Here is a 16,719-nt window from a genome sequence, read left to right as displayed (position 1 = left end):
ATCGGCGCGACGACGGCGAGCGTCGTGCTGACTCATCCAGCCAGCGGTGGACAGAAACTGTGAGAAGCCGTTCGTATGCAACCCCTCCCCCACACTCTCCCCCTCACTCCCCCATCACGCCGCAACACACAGGAAACACATTTTGGACACCAGAGATGCTAACCTCGGCGTCTGCTTTACGCAAAGAATTGAACCAGTGATAAAGAAGACACACGATACGCATATCGGGATAATCAAGAAGGGTTGCCACTCCAAGGTGGTGCATTAAAAATCTATTCATAATGAAAAATACTGCTATCATTGAGTTGCATAATAACGAATCGTCCTTCTGTTAACGTGATAAGAATTGACTTGAAGGTCTATGAATGGATGTGGTACTGTGTGGGCAATGTTTAAACACGAATTTACATATTATAAGGTTAAGGTTTTGATAGAATAGTTGCATGTTTTAATCTCTCTCAACAACCAATCGATTGCGTTACGCGTCGGGAATTAACCACAGGTGCCGTTATCAAAGTGAAACAACGCAATCGTGATGGTATCATATTAACGCTGTGTTGAAATTCAAAAATCCCGAGATTGAGTTTTCATGTTATCCAAAAATTAAAGTTAGCTAGAAAATAAAATTGATTAAAGCAGAAGTTTGTGTGATTCTTCCTGAAATTCTGCGTAATATTGTTCTGCGTATGAGATCTGAATCCTGGGGACCTATCATAAGCACACTATCACCACACATAATCCACTGCATACGATTAATTGCGTTGTTCCAATTAATAACCAACCTTCGTCACCAAGGCTCGACCTGATATTCCATATCGACCTACATTATCATAACCACGCCCACTCGCATAAATTAATACGATTATCTCTCGAATCAGCATAATTTATGTGCATTTTACACTAATTAACATAATTTCGGATAAATTATGAAGATTTAAAATTTCATTAAATTTTCATTATTTTAATCAATTTTAATAACACCTATATATATACAACAGTGTGAGTGTAGTGTGTGTGGGTGAGGTGGGTGTGTGGTGTGTGTGTGGGGTGTGTGCGCGGGGCGTGTGCGCGGGGCGTGTGGGGCGTGCGCATGGGGCGTGTGGGGTGTGTGGAGTGTGTGAGGTGTGTGCGCGGGGCGTGTGCATGGAGTTTGTGCGCGGGGTGTGTGGGGTGTGTGGGGCGTGTGGGGCGTGTGGGGCGTGGGGCGTGCATGGGGTGTGTGCGTGCGTGGTGTGCGCAGGGTGTGTGCGTGTGGGGCGTGCATGGGGTGTGTGCGCAGGGTGTGCGTGGGGCGTGTGGGACGTGTGTGGGTGTGGGGTGTGTGTGCGTGGTGTGTGTGTGTGGGGTGTGTGTGCGTGGTGGGTGTGTGCGTGGTGTGTGTAGAGGTGGTCTGGTAGGCGGTTCCAGGATGGCCACGTCTTGGGGTCCAGGGTCAGGTGTCCGCCTCCTCCACTCCGGTTGACGTCATCCCCCAGTGACGTCACCTGTATTGGGCACAAACCCAGGCGAGGCAAGGTTTATCAAGGGCCAGAGCACCCGAGACGAAGCAAGGTGTGTCGCTCGTGTGCCCTGTGCTTTGACCCCACTGACCCGAGCTTGATTCCCGCTCACGGCCAACACTGGTGACGATTATGTGAACTGGTCGTGGGCCTCCCCTAGATCAACTCAGCCTTATACAAGCACCCGATGAAATGTATGATAATTGTGGTGGCGGCCACCCACCTTGTGACGTGCCGTGCCAGCCTTCATAGGTGCTCTCTCACAGCACTTGCCCCCATCAATCTGTTAATTCTAATATGGGAGATCTTTGTCTAGGTGCGAACCGGTTCTGTGATGGAGTCTTCATTCGTCCACACCACAGCTGCAGCCGCAGCAGCAGCAGTTGCGGATGAAGCTGAAAAATGCCCGGAATATCTTTCGCACGCCGGCAAATCCCCGCACACGTCTCCTTCCTGACATCCTTCTTGAAATGCCGGTGACTTCTTTCTCCTTCTCATCATTGCCGTGATCTTTCTTGCTGGGAGAGAGAGTGGGAACCAGCCTGGAAGAGAGACACGCGTTTGATCGTCATGCCTCGTCCGCCTTTCACACATTCCTAGGTGTGCTTGCCTACTGCAGGGCGATCCAGGTGTCTCGTGACCCCCCATTTAATCACCAAAGATTCATCGTTTTGCCATACCAATGGGTGTGAAGACATAAATGAATAATTACTGCTCAACTAATTGGGGTTCACAAGACACCTGGGCCACCCTGTGCAATGCAACTCGATGGTCAAAGCATTTCCACGCTGAAAACGAGCAGCAGGGCCAGTGGTGAAAACTGAACATTCGCAGGACAGGGGCCAATCTATGTTGGAGGACCAATGTCGCAGTTTACAATTTGGAATCACGTCAGCAGAAAATTGCGGTCGTGTCTCAAGATGCCGCATGAAACGGAGGGACCAGGGAGTGGAGCACTTACGAGAGAACCAACGGGCTGGATGGAGCACATTCAAAATTTGGGATTTATATTTTTCCACAATATAAAACAAAAGGCTGATAGGGATTAGATATTGGCCATTTGAGATGTATTGCTACATGAGGAATACTGGCACCCAAAGTGGACTAAAAAGAGTGACCAACGTCGAAGTAACGAAAAAAAGGTTGCACGTGGAAGAAGTCCTCGTGAAGCAGGCATTGGTGAGAAGGAAGCTGGCACGATTTGGACACGTTTAGCATAGGCAACAGGCAAATCAAAAGCGTGTTGTTTGGGAAAATGGAAGGAACTGAAAAGAGACCTAACAGAGAATGGCTTTGGTGCCAGAAAGAGATGCGCTGCTTGAGCATATTGGCACGAGACAGAGGAAAGTTGAAACAAGTGGTGAAATGTGAAGTGGACACCTACAGGCTATCTGCCCATGGTTCGTGCTGATGATAATAAATAAAATGGATGGGGGTGATGAAATATTTACCGAAATATCCTCTGGATAATTCTGAAGGTAACATTGTTGTTAATTTTCATAAAAATGTTAGCTTATACCAATATAGGACCCCTAAAAAACAGAATCCTCATGTTTATAATTTCGAAAACAGATATTTTGTCTTTTCTGATACAGAATGTTAATCTTGGTGGTGGTAGTTTGACTGAAAGATGTACGTGTATTACCCATACATCATGGACTGTATTATCACTTCGTGGGAAATCAGCAGTGGATGTTTTAAGGAGATATAGGTACTGTAAAACCTTGGATTGCGAGCATAATTCGTTCCAGAGACGTGCTTGTAATCCAAAGCACTCGTATATCAAAGCGCTCGTATATCAGTTGTGATCACGTGACGCTTGGCAGACAAAGCGTATATGTACTACTGCTCGTATTGCAAGACCTCGCTCGTTTATCAAATTAATATTCACTTAAAAAGTTTTGCTCGTCTTGCAAAACACTCGCAGACCAAGTTACTCGCAATCCAAGGTTTTACTGTACGTGGAATTCCACCAGTGGGTTAGGCTTAATGACGGAGGTGAAAATTGCCTAATGCTCATTTAAACAGGTACACACTTGGTTGTGGCTTAACGATAGCACAACCAACAAAAACATCCTTAATCATGCGCTTGCATGCGGAGACTCACTGTTGGCTCCTGACAGTCACAAATTCTTCAACACTGCATCCCCCGGGAGGCACGGATTCCGGGATCCCATGGGACTGAGAGTTGTCGTCCGACAGTTGTGACTCTGCTGGGGCTGGGTCCGCGTTGAGTGCCTGTGGGTCCGCGTTGAGTGTCTGTGGGTCCGTGTTGAGTGCTTGTGGGGCCGCGTTGAGTGCCTGTGGGTCCGCATTGAGTGCCTGTGGGTCCGCGTTGAGTGCCTGTGGGTCCGCGTTGAGTGCCTGTGGGTCCGCGTTGAGTGCCTGTGGGTCCGCGTTGAGTGCCTGTGGGTCCGCGTTGAGTGCCTGTGGGTCCGCGTTGAGTGCCTGTGGGTCCGCGTTGAGTGCCTGTGGGTCCGCGTTGAGTGCCTGTGGGGCCGCTGCCTGGCCAAGTGGAACGTCGACGCTTGGCACTGCAGCGCTGCCCTGCGCCTTCTCGCTGCCCCTCACCCAGTCGTGCTCCAAGGCCTGCTCAGGTGTGAGCCGGAGTGCGGGGTCCCACCTGCCAACATGCACGCGGGGGATCGTCAGGGCCCCGTTGTCCACATTTATTCTGCTCATGAGGAGGGGGTTGAGGCACACCCAATGAATTGCCAACCGTATCCTCCGTAGCATGCGTGTACAGTGTGTTCTCCAATAACGCGGCAGCTGCGTTCCTGAAGAACACCGTATTATGGAAACAAATCGCGCTGCTATAAATAATGTAGGTGAAAGCAAAGTCCGCGATAACGCATTAGATGCGTACGCAGGCTGAACAACGACCGAGGCGTGTGGGCAGCATTTAGAAGCATCCAGCAGCATCCCGCCTTTCGTGACGCTACGCCGAGGCAGCCGTACAACCACTGATTCCTATTAGCGTGACGTATCTCGGTTCACTCAGTCGCGTTATATCCAATTCGCATCGGCGTTGTAAAAATAAAGCATTCCCAAATACATCCGTCACGTAATATCCAATTCGCGTTGTGAAAACACGTGTTATAGGAGAACAAACTTCATGTCGGACTTCTTTAGAACCGTACGCAGCCAACCGCGCTAATCGGGAGGTGTGGGGGACGGACAACAATCTAAACACGAAGGCAATTCTAAAGAAATGGGTTTTAAATCAACATTTCAAAGTGCACAGCTCCAATGGCTTCACGATAATTAGGCTAATTAATTTTAAGAAATGTACAAAAGCGAGAAACGTTGCTCTGATATGACAAAGTGCGCAACAGGTGATAGTAAAGTTTCATGGAGTTGGGGCTCTTACTCAAGGCAGCCGCGAAGGAAGTTGAGTAACTCCTTGTCATAAGTATCCAGCAGCGACTCCAGGGGTAAACTGCTCGGGACAATGACCTTGCCGTTGACAATTGGGCACCCATTCTTGTCTGTGTTTGTGAGGGAGAGAGGAAAAAAAAGAAGCAAGCGTTGGACGTAAACTGTTGTGGACGATTTACGAGAGTGCAAAGACTGACGGAGGTCAGATATTGTACGCTCGAAATGTATTGCTCCAGGATTACTGCTGCATCGAAGCTTGACCCAAAGAGTGACCAACGTCAGGGGCAGAGTCACAGGGGGGGCTGGGGGGGGCTCAGCCCCCCCTGAAATTTTGGGAAAGTCAATAATAGGGATAACCGGATATCCGGCTGCTGCAAAATGCTGCAGGCTGCCCCCTTGTGCTGCCCTGCAGGCTGCCACCTTGTGCTGCCCTGCAGGCTGCTTAAGCGGCAGCCTTTTGAACTTATCGAACTTATTAGCCACATCAACGGCTCCCACCTATTAATAAACTCCGCGTTCAAATCCAATAAAATTAGTTGTATAAATTTGTGGCGCCCATTGGAAAACATAAACGCTGGATATCTCAGAATACTGAAGTGAGCCCCCCTCAAAGTCAAAATCCTGGCTCCGCCCCTGACCAACGTAGAAGCAAAGACAGAAGGTTGCACGTAAAACAATTAACGTGATGATGCAGGCAGTGATGAGAATGAAATGGCACTATTTGTCCACACACACACGTGTAGTAGTAGGATGGAGACACAAATAAGTAACAAAAAATAAAAGTGTTTTTTTCGGGAAAAATTAACGGAACTGGAAAAAATGAAGAAGACCTGCTCAAGAATGGCTTGACGATGGCATCAGTGATTGGTGTCAAAAAGATGTAGCCACTATATTCATTTGGTTCTTTCTCTCTCCCCATTCGCCCCCCCCCCTCTCTGAGTTATTTAACTGCCCTAACTCTGGCTTCTCTCCCACTTCAGTAAAAACATATTTATTGCTGTGGTTGTCACGCCTGATGACGATTGCTTGTGTTGCAATCTAAACGTCGTGATTTAATCAATTAATTAATATTTTTGTATTTCTTTTTTCCACACCTACGTGACTTTACCGAAAGAACCAAAAGCATGCGTCCCTGCAGTCGCGAAAACTTCAAATCTAGATTGATGTGGCCACTGCTTGAGAATATTGGCACGAGACAGAGGAAAGTGGAGACATGCCAAAACATGCAGTGGACACCTACGGGCTATGTACCCGTGGATCGTGGTGATGATGGTGATGACGAGTACATTACAGGGACGCTCGTCTGAGAAATGTGACGTCAAAAAATAGCAACCAGCGTTCACTCGACTCACCCATGGTAATGGTCCAGTTGAAATCTGTCAAGATCATTGACATTGGTGGGAGACCCAAGATCTGCGAACATTTGAGATTGCATTCATGAGCTAATTTGACTGCGAGCACAGTTTACATGCAGTATAACTTTTAACATCTACAGTATGAATTGAATGTATTTTGCACAATTACTGCACGTGCTTTTGCTTATCTTAATATTTAAATATGAATTATATGAAAATCAACAAATATCGCCTTCATAACATGGGTCTGTCACAGTGGCAGTCTGTCTGGCATGGTCAGTAAACCCCCAATGTAAACCCCCAATGGTAGCTATTCACATGAAGACGTCCATTCTACATATGTATATTCTACATATATGTATTGGCATCCGGGCACCGTTTTTTTTAACCAAGGCATGAGTCCAGAGGATGAAGACAGCTCCATGGAATTCCATGAATCGTACATTTAAGTCCGTAACATTCTGTATGCCATTATTAACGAATTAGAGGATATAAGCTATGCCCTGCATTGCAACTAATTCATAACGAATGCGCTTAGAATTTCCTGTTTCAGGCACCTTGATGGCTCGGCCAAGGAAATCCTTGTAGTTGCCGATGAAGAGTCTGCAGCCGAGGAGAATCTCTACAATCACGCAGCCCAGGGACCACATGTCTGCTGCGCATGTCACGAAAGGCAGCAGGAGCGTCTCAGGCGCCATGTATGGCCATGTTCCACAGGGTCCGGTAACTGCTCACCACACGCACATATCGGCGCATTTAAGCACAGGGCATGGCTGGCTATGTGGGCCATGAAAGACGTTCCACATACAAAGTGCAATACGAGAGTACACCCCGACGGTCGCCCATCGGTGGGATAGGCTCCGCCGCTTCAGCCATTAGCCAATCAGGTGGATGGGATCATCTGGGCCATAGTTCATAGACGGAGCTCAAGGGTGCTCGTGGGGAACCATCTGGAGGGTTCGTAAGGTGGGGGGGGGAGGGGGGCGTGGCTAGAGGTGGGGCTTGGTGACGCGGGAGAGGGGTTATAAGGCGGAAGCAGGAAGAGGCTCGGGGTCAGTGTGGGCAGTCTGGAAGCGGGGCGACGTCTCGCGCCTCCGGAACGTCGGCGGTCCCGAGGCGGTCCCGGGGCCGCCTCTTCGCGCGCCGTCTTCCAGCGGGGAGCGGGGAGCGAGCCGTGCGCGGGACAGCAACAACTCACACCGCGTAAAAGGCGGAGTGAGCGGCGCTTACGTGGGAAGGAACGCAGAGCTGTCCTAGCCGTCAAAGAAATAAATAATAATAATAAAGAAGAAGACACAAGTCCAGTGTTGTCGTCGAAGTGTTTTAATGCACACACGTTCATTCAATTCTATTTACCGGTCAAGTGGTGCCGCGATAGAGCGCTCGACTCACAGATTGCAAAGTTGTAAGTTGAAATCCTGATTAGGAGGCGATAAAGTTAAACACCTGAATAAGTGGTATAAAGTGGTTGCACCATGGGGAAGTGGAATTTCCCCCATTGTCTCAGAGCCGCCAATACATGAATGCCACTCTTTGAGATGCTTTGTCTCGCTAGGTTAAGTGAGGACCTACAAATGCACGCGTGACAGCTACATTTCCACCCACTTATGCTCTTTTAGGCTACGTTTCGATGCGGCAGACCCTGGCCCTGTTTAAATACCAACTGCCAGTGCAAAATAGGCTTTTTTGGGGTTACATCGTGTAAATATAAATGTGTCGTTAAACCCGCCACCTCCAAACAGCAAATTCGTAAGGTTTGTCAAATAAACAAAACATGCCAATTCAGTGTTTTGCAGGGTTGTGAATTGAAAATGTTTTACAGGGAGTGTAGTGTAGTAGAGTCCTAATCACTATTCCACTACTCCAAAGACAAATATGCCCCGTATAGCCTTAACAGGCTGTCGGGGCAAGTGCTGCTAACGAGCACTTATTCAAGCCGGCACGGCAACACAGGAGAGAGGGTGGCCAGCATCATGTCCAGCCGCCTTTGTCTACCCAGTGGCGATGTTTACAAACTGCAAGAGGTACTAATTTGAGGCTGAGTCGACCTAGAGGACGCCCAGGACCGGATCAGGCAATCGTCACTGGTGTTGGTCGTGAGCGAGAATTGAACCCCGTATGCCGGGTTTGAAGCACAGCACGCTAGCCACTACCCTTCCACTCCCCACAAAGACAAAGATCCCCCGTATAGCCTGTAACAGACTGTTGGGGCAAGTGCTGTCAGCGAGCACCAATGAAGGCCGGAATGGCACGAAAAGGACGGGTGGCCAGCACCACGGGAATCGAACTCCATACGTCAGGTTCATAGCGCAGCGATCTAACCACGACACGACCTCTCCCTACACCAGGGGTCGGGAACCTTTTTGACTAAGAGAGCCATGAAAGCAAAAAATTTGGAAATTTATTTCAGTGAGAGCCATATAATATATTTTAAAAGTGAATTCAACTAAATGTCAGTATAATAAGCCTCTGAATTTATTCTTTTAAATAATGTTGTTATAACACTCACCATTAATGCGACTTCTGGTGCTGCATGGATTTGCTGATGTCTTTGTAGTCGGGTTGGTACTTTGTAGTCGGGTTGGTACTTGGTGAGGTTAAGCTTCATGCAAGCGTTGAGGCTTTCATCAGTTAAACGTGATCGTAGGTTGGACTTGATGTTTTTAAGATGTGAGAATGACTGCTCACATGCATACGTAGATCCAAACATGGTCAATACAGCAATACTCACACGCTGCAGTGTGTGGTATGTGACAGGAAGCGCGTTCCAAGTTTTGAGAATCAGCTGGTCTTCGGGTTGGAGTTTTTTCATTTCTGTCCACATGTGCTTGCTCGCCAACTCCGCTTTCTGTCGTGTGATTCTTTCCAAATCTTCATTCAGTGACTTGAACTTATTCACCCACATGTCTGAGGCCTTCAGGTCAGCCACTTCTGCTTCAAAATCTCTGACGGAGACACCAGGGATGTAATTCAGGTCGGCTGTGTTCAGTGAACACTCGTTTGGATGGGTGATGAACTTAAAAAGACGAGTGTGCTCACGAAATTCTCCAAAGCGTGCTTTGAAGGACTGTAGGAGACTGGATGTGCAGCCAGCTAGCTGGTGGAGATCAAGGTTTTGAATGGGCTCACTTGCTGTGCATGCATCTTTAAATTGGCTCAGTTTTTCAAAATGTAGTAAACGACCTGTTTCAAGATCCGTGATGAAAAGCTCCAGCTTGTTTTCAAAAGCAAATACAGCTTGTTGAAGGGATAACACTGTATTTCCAATGCCTTGCATTTTCACGTTGAGCTGGTTCAGATGTTCAGTCAGATCTACGAGATAGTAAAACTTGAGGAGCCACTCGGTGTCGGCTAGCTCAGGATGCCCGACGCCTTTCATTTCAAGGAAAGTCCGGATTTCGTTCAGGCAAGCCGCAAAACGGCTAAGCACCTTCCCTCTTGACAACCAACGCACATTGCTGTGCAAAAGCAGACCAGGATAGTTATTTACAACTTCATCCAGCAGTGTTTTAAACTGGCGATCATTTAAGGCTCGGGCAACAATAAAGTTGATCACACGAATGATCAGCGACATCACTTCGCCAAACTGCCTGTCACACATCTGAGCACAAAGTGCCTCCTGGTGTATAATGGAATGGAAACTTAGGATGGGTCTATTTTCATGTTCACGGAGAAGCGCCACAAATCCTTTGTTTTTCCCCACCATACACGGAGCACCATCAGTACACACTGAGAGAAGTTTATCCATAGGTAGACTTTTTTCTTGAGCAAACTCCATGAAAGACTTGAATAAATCCTCACCTCTTGTGGACCCTTTTAATGGCAGAACAGCAAGACTTTCTTCGCGCAGTGTGTCACCAACAGCATATCTTGCAATCACGCTGAACTGCGACAAATGGCTCACGTCTGTTGACTCATCCAAAGCCAGAGAAAAGAACGGCGCTGCATTTATGTCCTTCACTTGCGTTTCCTCCACTTTGTTTGCCATCACGATGGTACGATCATGAACAGTTCTTGCCGACAGAGGCATGTCTTGTATCCGTTTGATTATCTTGTCTTTGTTTGGAAGATCATCAAAAAGTTCATTGGCTACATCCAGCATGAACGTTTTAGCATACTCGCCATCTGTGAATGGTTTTCCGTTCCTCACTATTGCTAAAGAACCAGCAAAGCTAGCCGAATTATAGTCACTTTGCCGGGTCCATACGCGGAGTTGCTGCTGGCTAGCTTGCACCCTGCTCAGCTCTTGGCACGCTTTCTTTCTGCTGTCTCCCGCAGGGTATTTTGATGCAAAGGTAGCGTGGCGCGTGTCGAAGTGCCGCTTTACATTCGACCGTTTCAACGATGTAATTTTGTCATTACAAATTAGACACACCGCAGAACCCGCTCTCTCCACAAAGGCGAATTCTTCGGTCCATTCGTCCTGAAATGTACGATACTCGTCGTCTTTTTTTCTTTTCGCCATCTTCTTCGTCGAAGGGTTAGCTTTGAGCTAATGACCGAGCAGACGCAGTCTCAGACTGATTCAAAAGGGGGCGTTTACCTGTTTTACCCAGCAACGGCAAACGTAGGCCAGTATCATCCAATTAAAATAATGGACAATTGCTCCTGCAGCCCTGAACAGGACATGCGCAGTGAAAAATCGATGGATGGATTAAAACAAGTGAGAATATTTTGTTTTATCTGCGAGCCATATGCAATCATCAAAAGAGCCACATCTGGCTCGCGAGCCATAGGTTCCCGACCCCTGCCCTACACTATTAACTCCACAGACACACCCAGACACAGGGGAAATCACTTACATGACCTTGTAACTTTGGCACTGACGCCAAAATCAGTGATTCTGATGTTGCCGGTTTTATGGTTTTTGACAAGGATGTTTTCCTGGAAGGAAAAGAAGTTGTGGCTCTTGTCAGAGGTGCTTGATGTGTACAACTTTGAAGCATACAGGACGCAAGGTAACACTACAATTTGCATATCGGTTGAAGGTCGTTCACTCATTCATTTATTCCTTAAAAATGTGTAGTTCATGTTGACATTTGTAATTATAGCTGCATGAGTGTTGTCACAATTATTATGAATGTGAATTCGAATATTTAGCAAATAATATGCTGTTCGCTCTCAAGAAAGCAGAGATACGCAATGCCCTGCGTTTAAGCAAGCCTCAGCCAAATATTTAGTGCATTTCTGAATTAGTAAATAGCATGCATTTTAAGAGTAGCGCAACAAAGAGTCGCGTGGTCTTTGACTTCTATTTTGTGAGTCGCGAGAGTTCGTCCTGACAACCAGTTGGCTCAATGCAATAACACAGAAGGACTGAATGAATGATGCATTTCGGATATTTTGCGTTCACTCACCGGCTTCAGGTCCCCGTGCAAGATGGACTCCTGCTTGAGCTTGACAAGAGCCTTCAGCATGGCCTGAGTGTAGAGCCTGACTCTTGAAAGGGGAAAGTGCTTGGCAATCCTGAGCTGCTTTCTCAGGTCTTGACTACAACAAAAAAAACAGGACATCGTGAATGGTCACTGTAGGTATTTTCCACGTGATCAATGCTTTGGATTGCTTCAATGCGGTTAAGGCTTCTGCTCACGTAAAAAAAAGGCAATTCTCAACTCTGCCAGGGGAATGATGATTAAACATGACCTGCTCATTGGGTTCAGATAAATATAATGGAGCCCCTTGCGACGGTTTGCTGTTCCACATGGTGCATGAATCCTGCTGACGGGCGGGATAGGGCCTTGTGGTAGCTATCAGCTTCATGTGCAGCTTATGTCAGTTCGCAGTTTATTTTATTTGCAATCATTATGCAAACATCTCATGTTAATTGGCTGGGGTTTTTTGCACAATTGTGCCACTCAGCTCAAATGTATCCAGTAAGGCCCAGGGAGCAATTGTAAACAGTTGTGTATAATATTTATATTTGGAGTTTGAAAGTTTGTCTCCCCTCGTGGTCGCGTGGACATTTTCTTCTGGCTCCTCTGGTTTTTTACCTCCACATTTAGAAACATGAATTGAGATTAAATGTTGATTTAAAGCTTTCGTGACTGCAGGGATTAATATTCTTGGTTATTTCGGTAAAGTCACCACGTAGAAGGGAAACAATAAAATAATAAAAACACATTTATAAAGAATATATTTTTATTATTTTATTGTTTCTTGGTTCTTTTGGTAAAGTCACGTAGAAGGGCAACAATAAAATAATAAAAATATATTTTATATTTTTTGTTTATAAAAATATATTTTTATTATTTTATTGTTTCCCTTCTACGTGACTTTACCGAAAGAACCAAGAATATTAATTGAGATTATTTATATTATTTTGCTGTGATAAATTCCCAAATGATAAGCCACTTTGTTGTGTGATAATTTGTGGCCAGGTTGCTTCTGAAAAAAAAAGTTAATACTTCAGTAGGCTTTGCCTGGTAGAATGGGGATGGTTTCGTTTCATTTGTATGTGTTTGGGTGATTTTTTATTACATTCATGGCACTTTGCAATACTTGCATGTTTTTGTATTGTTTGTTGTTGTAACGTTCTTACCCGCCCCTACTGGATATATCAGTGACAAAGAACGTTATAGCTCATCGCATTACTCCAGCGTAAATGCATAATGTAATTCTAATGTGCGTATTTAAAAAGCCACGAGTGTATTTTTTTTTACATGTTAAAAAAGTACCGATATAGCCTTAAAATAAATTGTTAATGCATGCTAACATTTTGATGTAAAGCTTTCGTGACTGCAGTAATTCATATTCTTAGCTCTTTCGGTAAAGTCACGTTGAAGGGAAACAATAAAATAATAAAATATATAAAACAATATTGTTTCCCTTCAACGTGACTTTACCGAAAGAGCTAAGAATATGCATGCCAACATCTCAATAACCTTGTACGCCACGTAAAAAAACAGAGAATCCTGTGCGAATAGACTAATGTGATGGCGTTGCAGAGATGCGATTTCTTCTCACCCGACAAACTCCAAGACCATCGTAAAATGTCCCCTGAACATGAAGGATTCGTGGAGTCTGATGATGTGGTTGTTTTCTAGATCCGTGGAATCCAGGGCCAGAATTATTTCCGGCTCTTTTTCCACGTCCGTTTGCCAGGTGCTGTGGGAGAAAAAAAAATAATCAACAAGAATAAAATGTGATACTGCATTGGCAGTAGCGCACAAGGTAAAAAAAACAACTCAACAAATTCATTAGTAACACTGACGAAACCTTTTTTGGCAATGGTCCACCTTTTTCTGACCTCTTCTTTGTTATGGAGAGAAACCGTGAACCCATCTCGCCACACTCTTGTTATTGCACGCTTAAGAGGCATGAGGATGTACAAAAACTAGGATGACACCACCAGCAGAGCCCCCGAAGACAAGGCTATATGCTCTAATCCCGATTTGTTCTGCTTTCATGGAAAGTAACACTTGTTAATCATCTCAAAAGTTTTTGTTTGATCTTCGAGACAGTCTGGTCCCTTCACCTGATGAAGGCCGCTTGTACTGTGGCCGAAACGTCGTGATTTTTGTTGTTTTTTTGTTGTTTTATTTTTTACCTACGTGACTTTACCCAATAGAACCAAAGAGTATGGATCCTTGCAGTCACGCAAGCTTCAAATCTAGAATCAAATCTAGAATCTCACAAGTTGTGTTCTAGGCACATATCCAGATATAAATGTGGCTATTTCCATCGTGCAATCTCACCGTATGCAGTGCTGCAGCATTTTCAAGGCCACTTTTTCTTTGGTCTTGTGGTCCAAGCAAAGCAGCACCTGGCCAAAACGCCCTCTGCCAAGTACCTTTAGTATCTGGTAACGGTACGCCAGGTGGTCGTTCTTTTTCTGCGACAAAATAACAGAAGATTTCATTATTCAATGCGCCCTTATTCAGTCATCAATCATTACTCAGTCTTAAAGCGTCGCTCAATCAGTGCCCATTTAGTTATTGTTTTTTAAAATGTTTTGTATCGAAACCGATAGAACAATGTCTGTGATGCTTGTGATGTATTTGCCAGATGCCTCATAGCCCACACTGGACACCACTTGATCATGCTATGTAAAATGTGTCATAGACGGTCTCTCATCTCATGTGCGTATAAGTATTCGCTCAGAGATTGGCAGAACGACATTAATTGTGTGTGTTCATCGGTATCCAGCTGAAGCCAACAACTCCATACGAACAATTGTTATCAAGTATGCACCTTAATGAGGATCTTTTTACAAATTTAACACATAGGCTTTGAACCATTATGATTCATGATTGAATTTTGGGTTATATCGACACGTGTGTAAAATGCCAATGTGTGTCACACTCCTAATACCCTAATACAGCCAAATTGATGCTTCAGTGCACTAGCATGTTTTCGAAAGCAATCCACAACATTGAACAACTTGGTACGATGTTTATATTCTTGGTTCTTTCGGTAAAGTCACCACGTAGAAGGGAAACAATAAAATAATAAAAATATAAAACAATAAAATTCTCACGACGTTTCGACTGCAACACAAGCAATCATCATCAGGTGTGAAAACCACAGCAAGAAAATTTTAAAAAGTGGCGGGTTTTTTTTTACGTTAGCACTTTTTTCAAATTTTCTTGCTGTGGTTTTCACACCTGATGATGATTGCTTGTGTTGCAGTCGAAACGTCGTGAGAATTTTATTGTTTTATATTTTTATTATTTTATTGTTTCTCTTCTACGTTTTGACTTTACCGAAAGAACCAAGAATATGGATCCCTGCAGTCACGAAAGCTTTAAATAAAAATTTAACTTGATACGATGTTTCACTGCTAATTACAAACAACACCATCAGACCACACAGAGGATCCCTGAGTTAAATCTTCCATGAAGCTCATAGTCCACCCTAAATTGCATCCGCACAAACCATGGCAGACGCGGATACCTGATGCACAAATGGAAAATTAAAAACTCTCCAGTAGTGTGCGCTTGTGGTCATCCAGAACAAACTGCACAACATATAACGATGCAATGCCCGATCCACAAATACAAAAGGAGACATCACAGCGATATACTCCGCTACTCCTGATGCTGTTAACTGGCTTGACTGCCACCTGAATGTAAAATGGTATTTGTTTCTCTGCAAATACAATAGCCATGCGAAAGACAATTGCCTGGGTTGTTTGGGTTTGCAGTGGGATGTGGACTTGTTGGAATGAACATGGACCATATTGGAGACTCACCGGAATGTAGTCGTTATTTTCGTCGTCGTAGCCATTATTTTTACGGCCATTTCTTACACCGCTAGTCTTAAAATAAAAAATATTTTGGAACGCCTGGATTTCTATGCGTTCAAAAGAAGTCATCTTCTTTCGGAATCTATCCAAGATTTCTGCACCCACACACATACACACATGCGTTAATGAATGAACACATTCATATATGTAACAGAATCGTAATATTTATTTTTACTGAAGGAATCTGATGAGCTATAAAGCTCTTTTTAACAGATGTCCCGGAGGACAACACAAAAGCATGATAGGAGGGCAAAGTATAGGAAAGCTATGCACATCACTTAAAAAAATATACAAATCAAGTTTAAACTATTTTCTTTAACTTACCAGCTAAAGCCCATTGAGCTATTAACATTTTTCAGTATCTGGCCAAAAATTACAACTCTACAAAGTGGCTTATCATGTGGACATTCATAGAATCACAAAGCAACTAAGGACTTATGCATGACTTCAAATGTGCGTGGTCTATTTAAACGCGTAGGACCGTTCAGGGTTTGACTCTGGCCACGTGCACTCTGCTCGAGTGAGTGTGCCATTGTCTTATTAAAGAGCCTGGCGGTATATCACGTGGCTCAAAGATGCAGAATCGAGTGGTGTGGAACCTTGTGGTGTGAAGCTTTTCCCTGCCTTCGATGAGATGACTCCAGGCGCCATGATCGCCTGCCAATCACGAAACATTACAGAGACACATTTTTGTTGTTGTTTTTATTTTACTCCGTAAGACCCGCTGAGCTACAGCGCCCTTTTTCAGAAGCGACCTGGTCACGAATGATAGCTCAGCGAAGTAGCGCATCACGTGCAAATTTACGGCAGCCAAATTCTCGAAACGCACGTTTCTAAATGTGGAGGCAAAAAATAATCGGAGACATGCGTCCGGGTTGGGATCAAACCCACCAACCTCCTGTACACCAGGCGAGGTTGTGAACATCTCCTAGCCACCGTGTCGGTGTATGTGCACGTCGTCATTAGTGGTGGCCGTGGGCAGAAATTGAACTCGCGTCGCTGGGTTTATTGTGCCAAGGCGCTACCCTAAACCAACTCCCCATGTATATGTAAACACACCCAAAGACACGCAGATACGTGGACAGAGAGATACAAACACGGATTCACAGACATGCGGAAGACCCTTGAATATCGTTGGGTTTATCGTTCGCGGTTTCGACGCTATCGAGCGTGTAACGTCTTAGTATACCAATTTAGCTATCGCGGGAGTGAGTTTTTGCCCTTTGCGGGTATACTGTACGAG

At 45.1% G+C, this 16,719-nt stretch overlaps 1 protein-coding gene across 2 annotated transcripts; it reads right to left on the bottom strand.

The window, feature by feature from the left end:
- Positions 1–809: 809 nt before the first annotated feature.
- Positions 810–16,178, bottom strand: LOC142912166 (dual specificity tyrosine-phosphorylation-regulated kinase 4-like). Of its 2 annotated transcripts, XM_076060478.1 has the most exons (11): positions 15,423–16,178; positions 13,927–14,063; positions 13,196–13,336; positions 11,590–11,722; positions 11,035–11,116; positions 6,790–6,959; positions 6,230–6,290; positions 4,870–4,987; positions 3,607–4,122; positions 1,824–2,041; positions 810–1,484 (listed from the first exon to the last, which is right to left on the bottom strand). In XM_076060478.1, the coding sequence occupies exons 1-10, from the start codon at positions 15,585–15,587 to the stop codon at positions 1,843–1,845; spliced, it is 1,722 nt and encodes a 573-aa protein (XP_075916593.1). In that variant the 5' UTR covers positions 15,588–16,178; the 3' UTR covers positions 810–1,484; positions 1,824–1,842. The 2 variants fall into 2 exon arrangements, with proteins under 2 accessions (XP_075916593.1, XP_075916582.1); XM_076060467.1 differs by having other exon boundaries at positions 810–2,041.
- Between the last annotated feature and the right edge of the window lie 541 nt (positions 16,179–16,719).

This window comes from Petromyzon marinus, chromosome 1, assembly GCF_048934315.1.
Source record: "Petromyzon marinus isolate PM22_M1 ecotype Great Lakes invasive population chromosome 1, UKy_Petmar_22M1.pri1.0, whole genome shotgun sequence".
In the NCBI taxonomy this organism is placed as follows: domain Eukaryota; kingdom Metazoa; phylum Chordata; class Hyperoartia; order Petromyzontiformes; family Petromyzontidae; genus Petromyzon; species Petromyzon marinus.
This window is presented reverse-complemented; position numbering and strand designations above follow the sequence as displayed.

What these genes read in the sequence shown, in the direction of transcription:
- LOC142912166 (XM_076060467.1), bottom strand. Translation starts at nt 15,587, where the DNA reads ATGTGTGTGGGTGCAGAAATCTTGGATAGATTCCGAAAGAAGATGACT. An exon ending in ATGGTCTTGGAGTTTGTCGG is followed by an intron (nt 11,723 to 13,195) that starts GTGAGAAGAAAT and finishes TTTTTGTTGTAG; the next exon opens with TCAAGACCTGAGAAAGCAGC. An exon ending in GTGACTGTCAGGAGCCAACA is followed by an intron (nt 2,042 to 3,606) that starts GTGAGTCTCCGC and finishes TCTCTCTTCCAG; the next exon opens with GCTGGTTCCCACTCTCTCTC.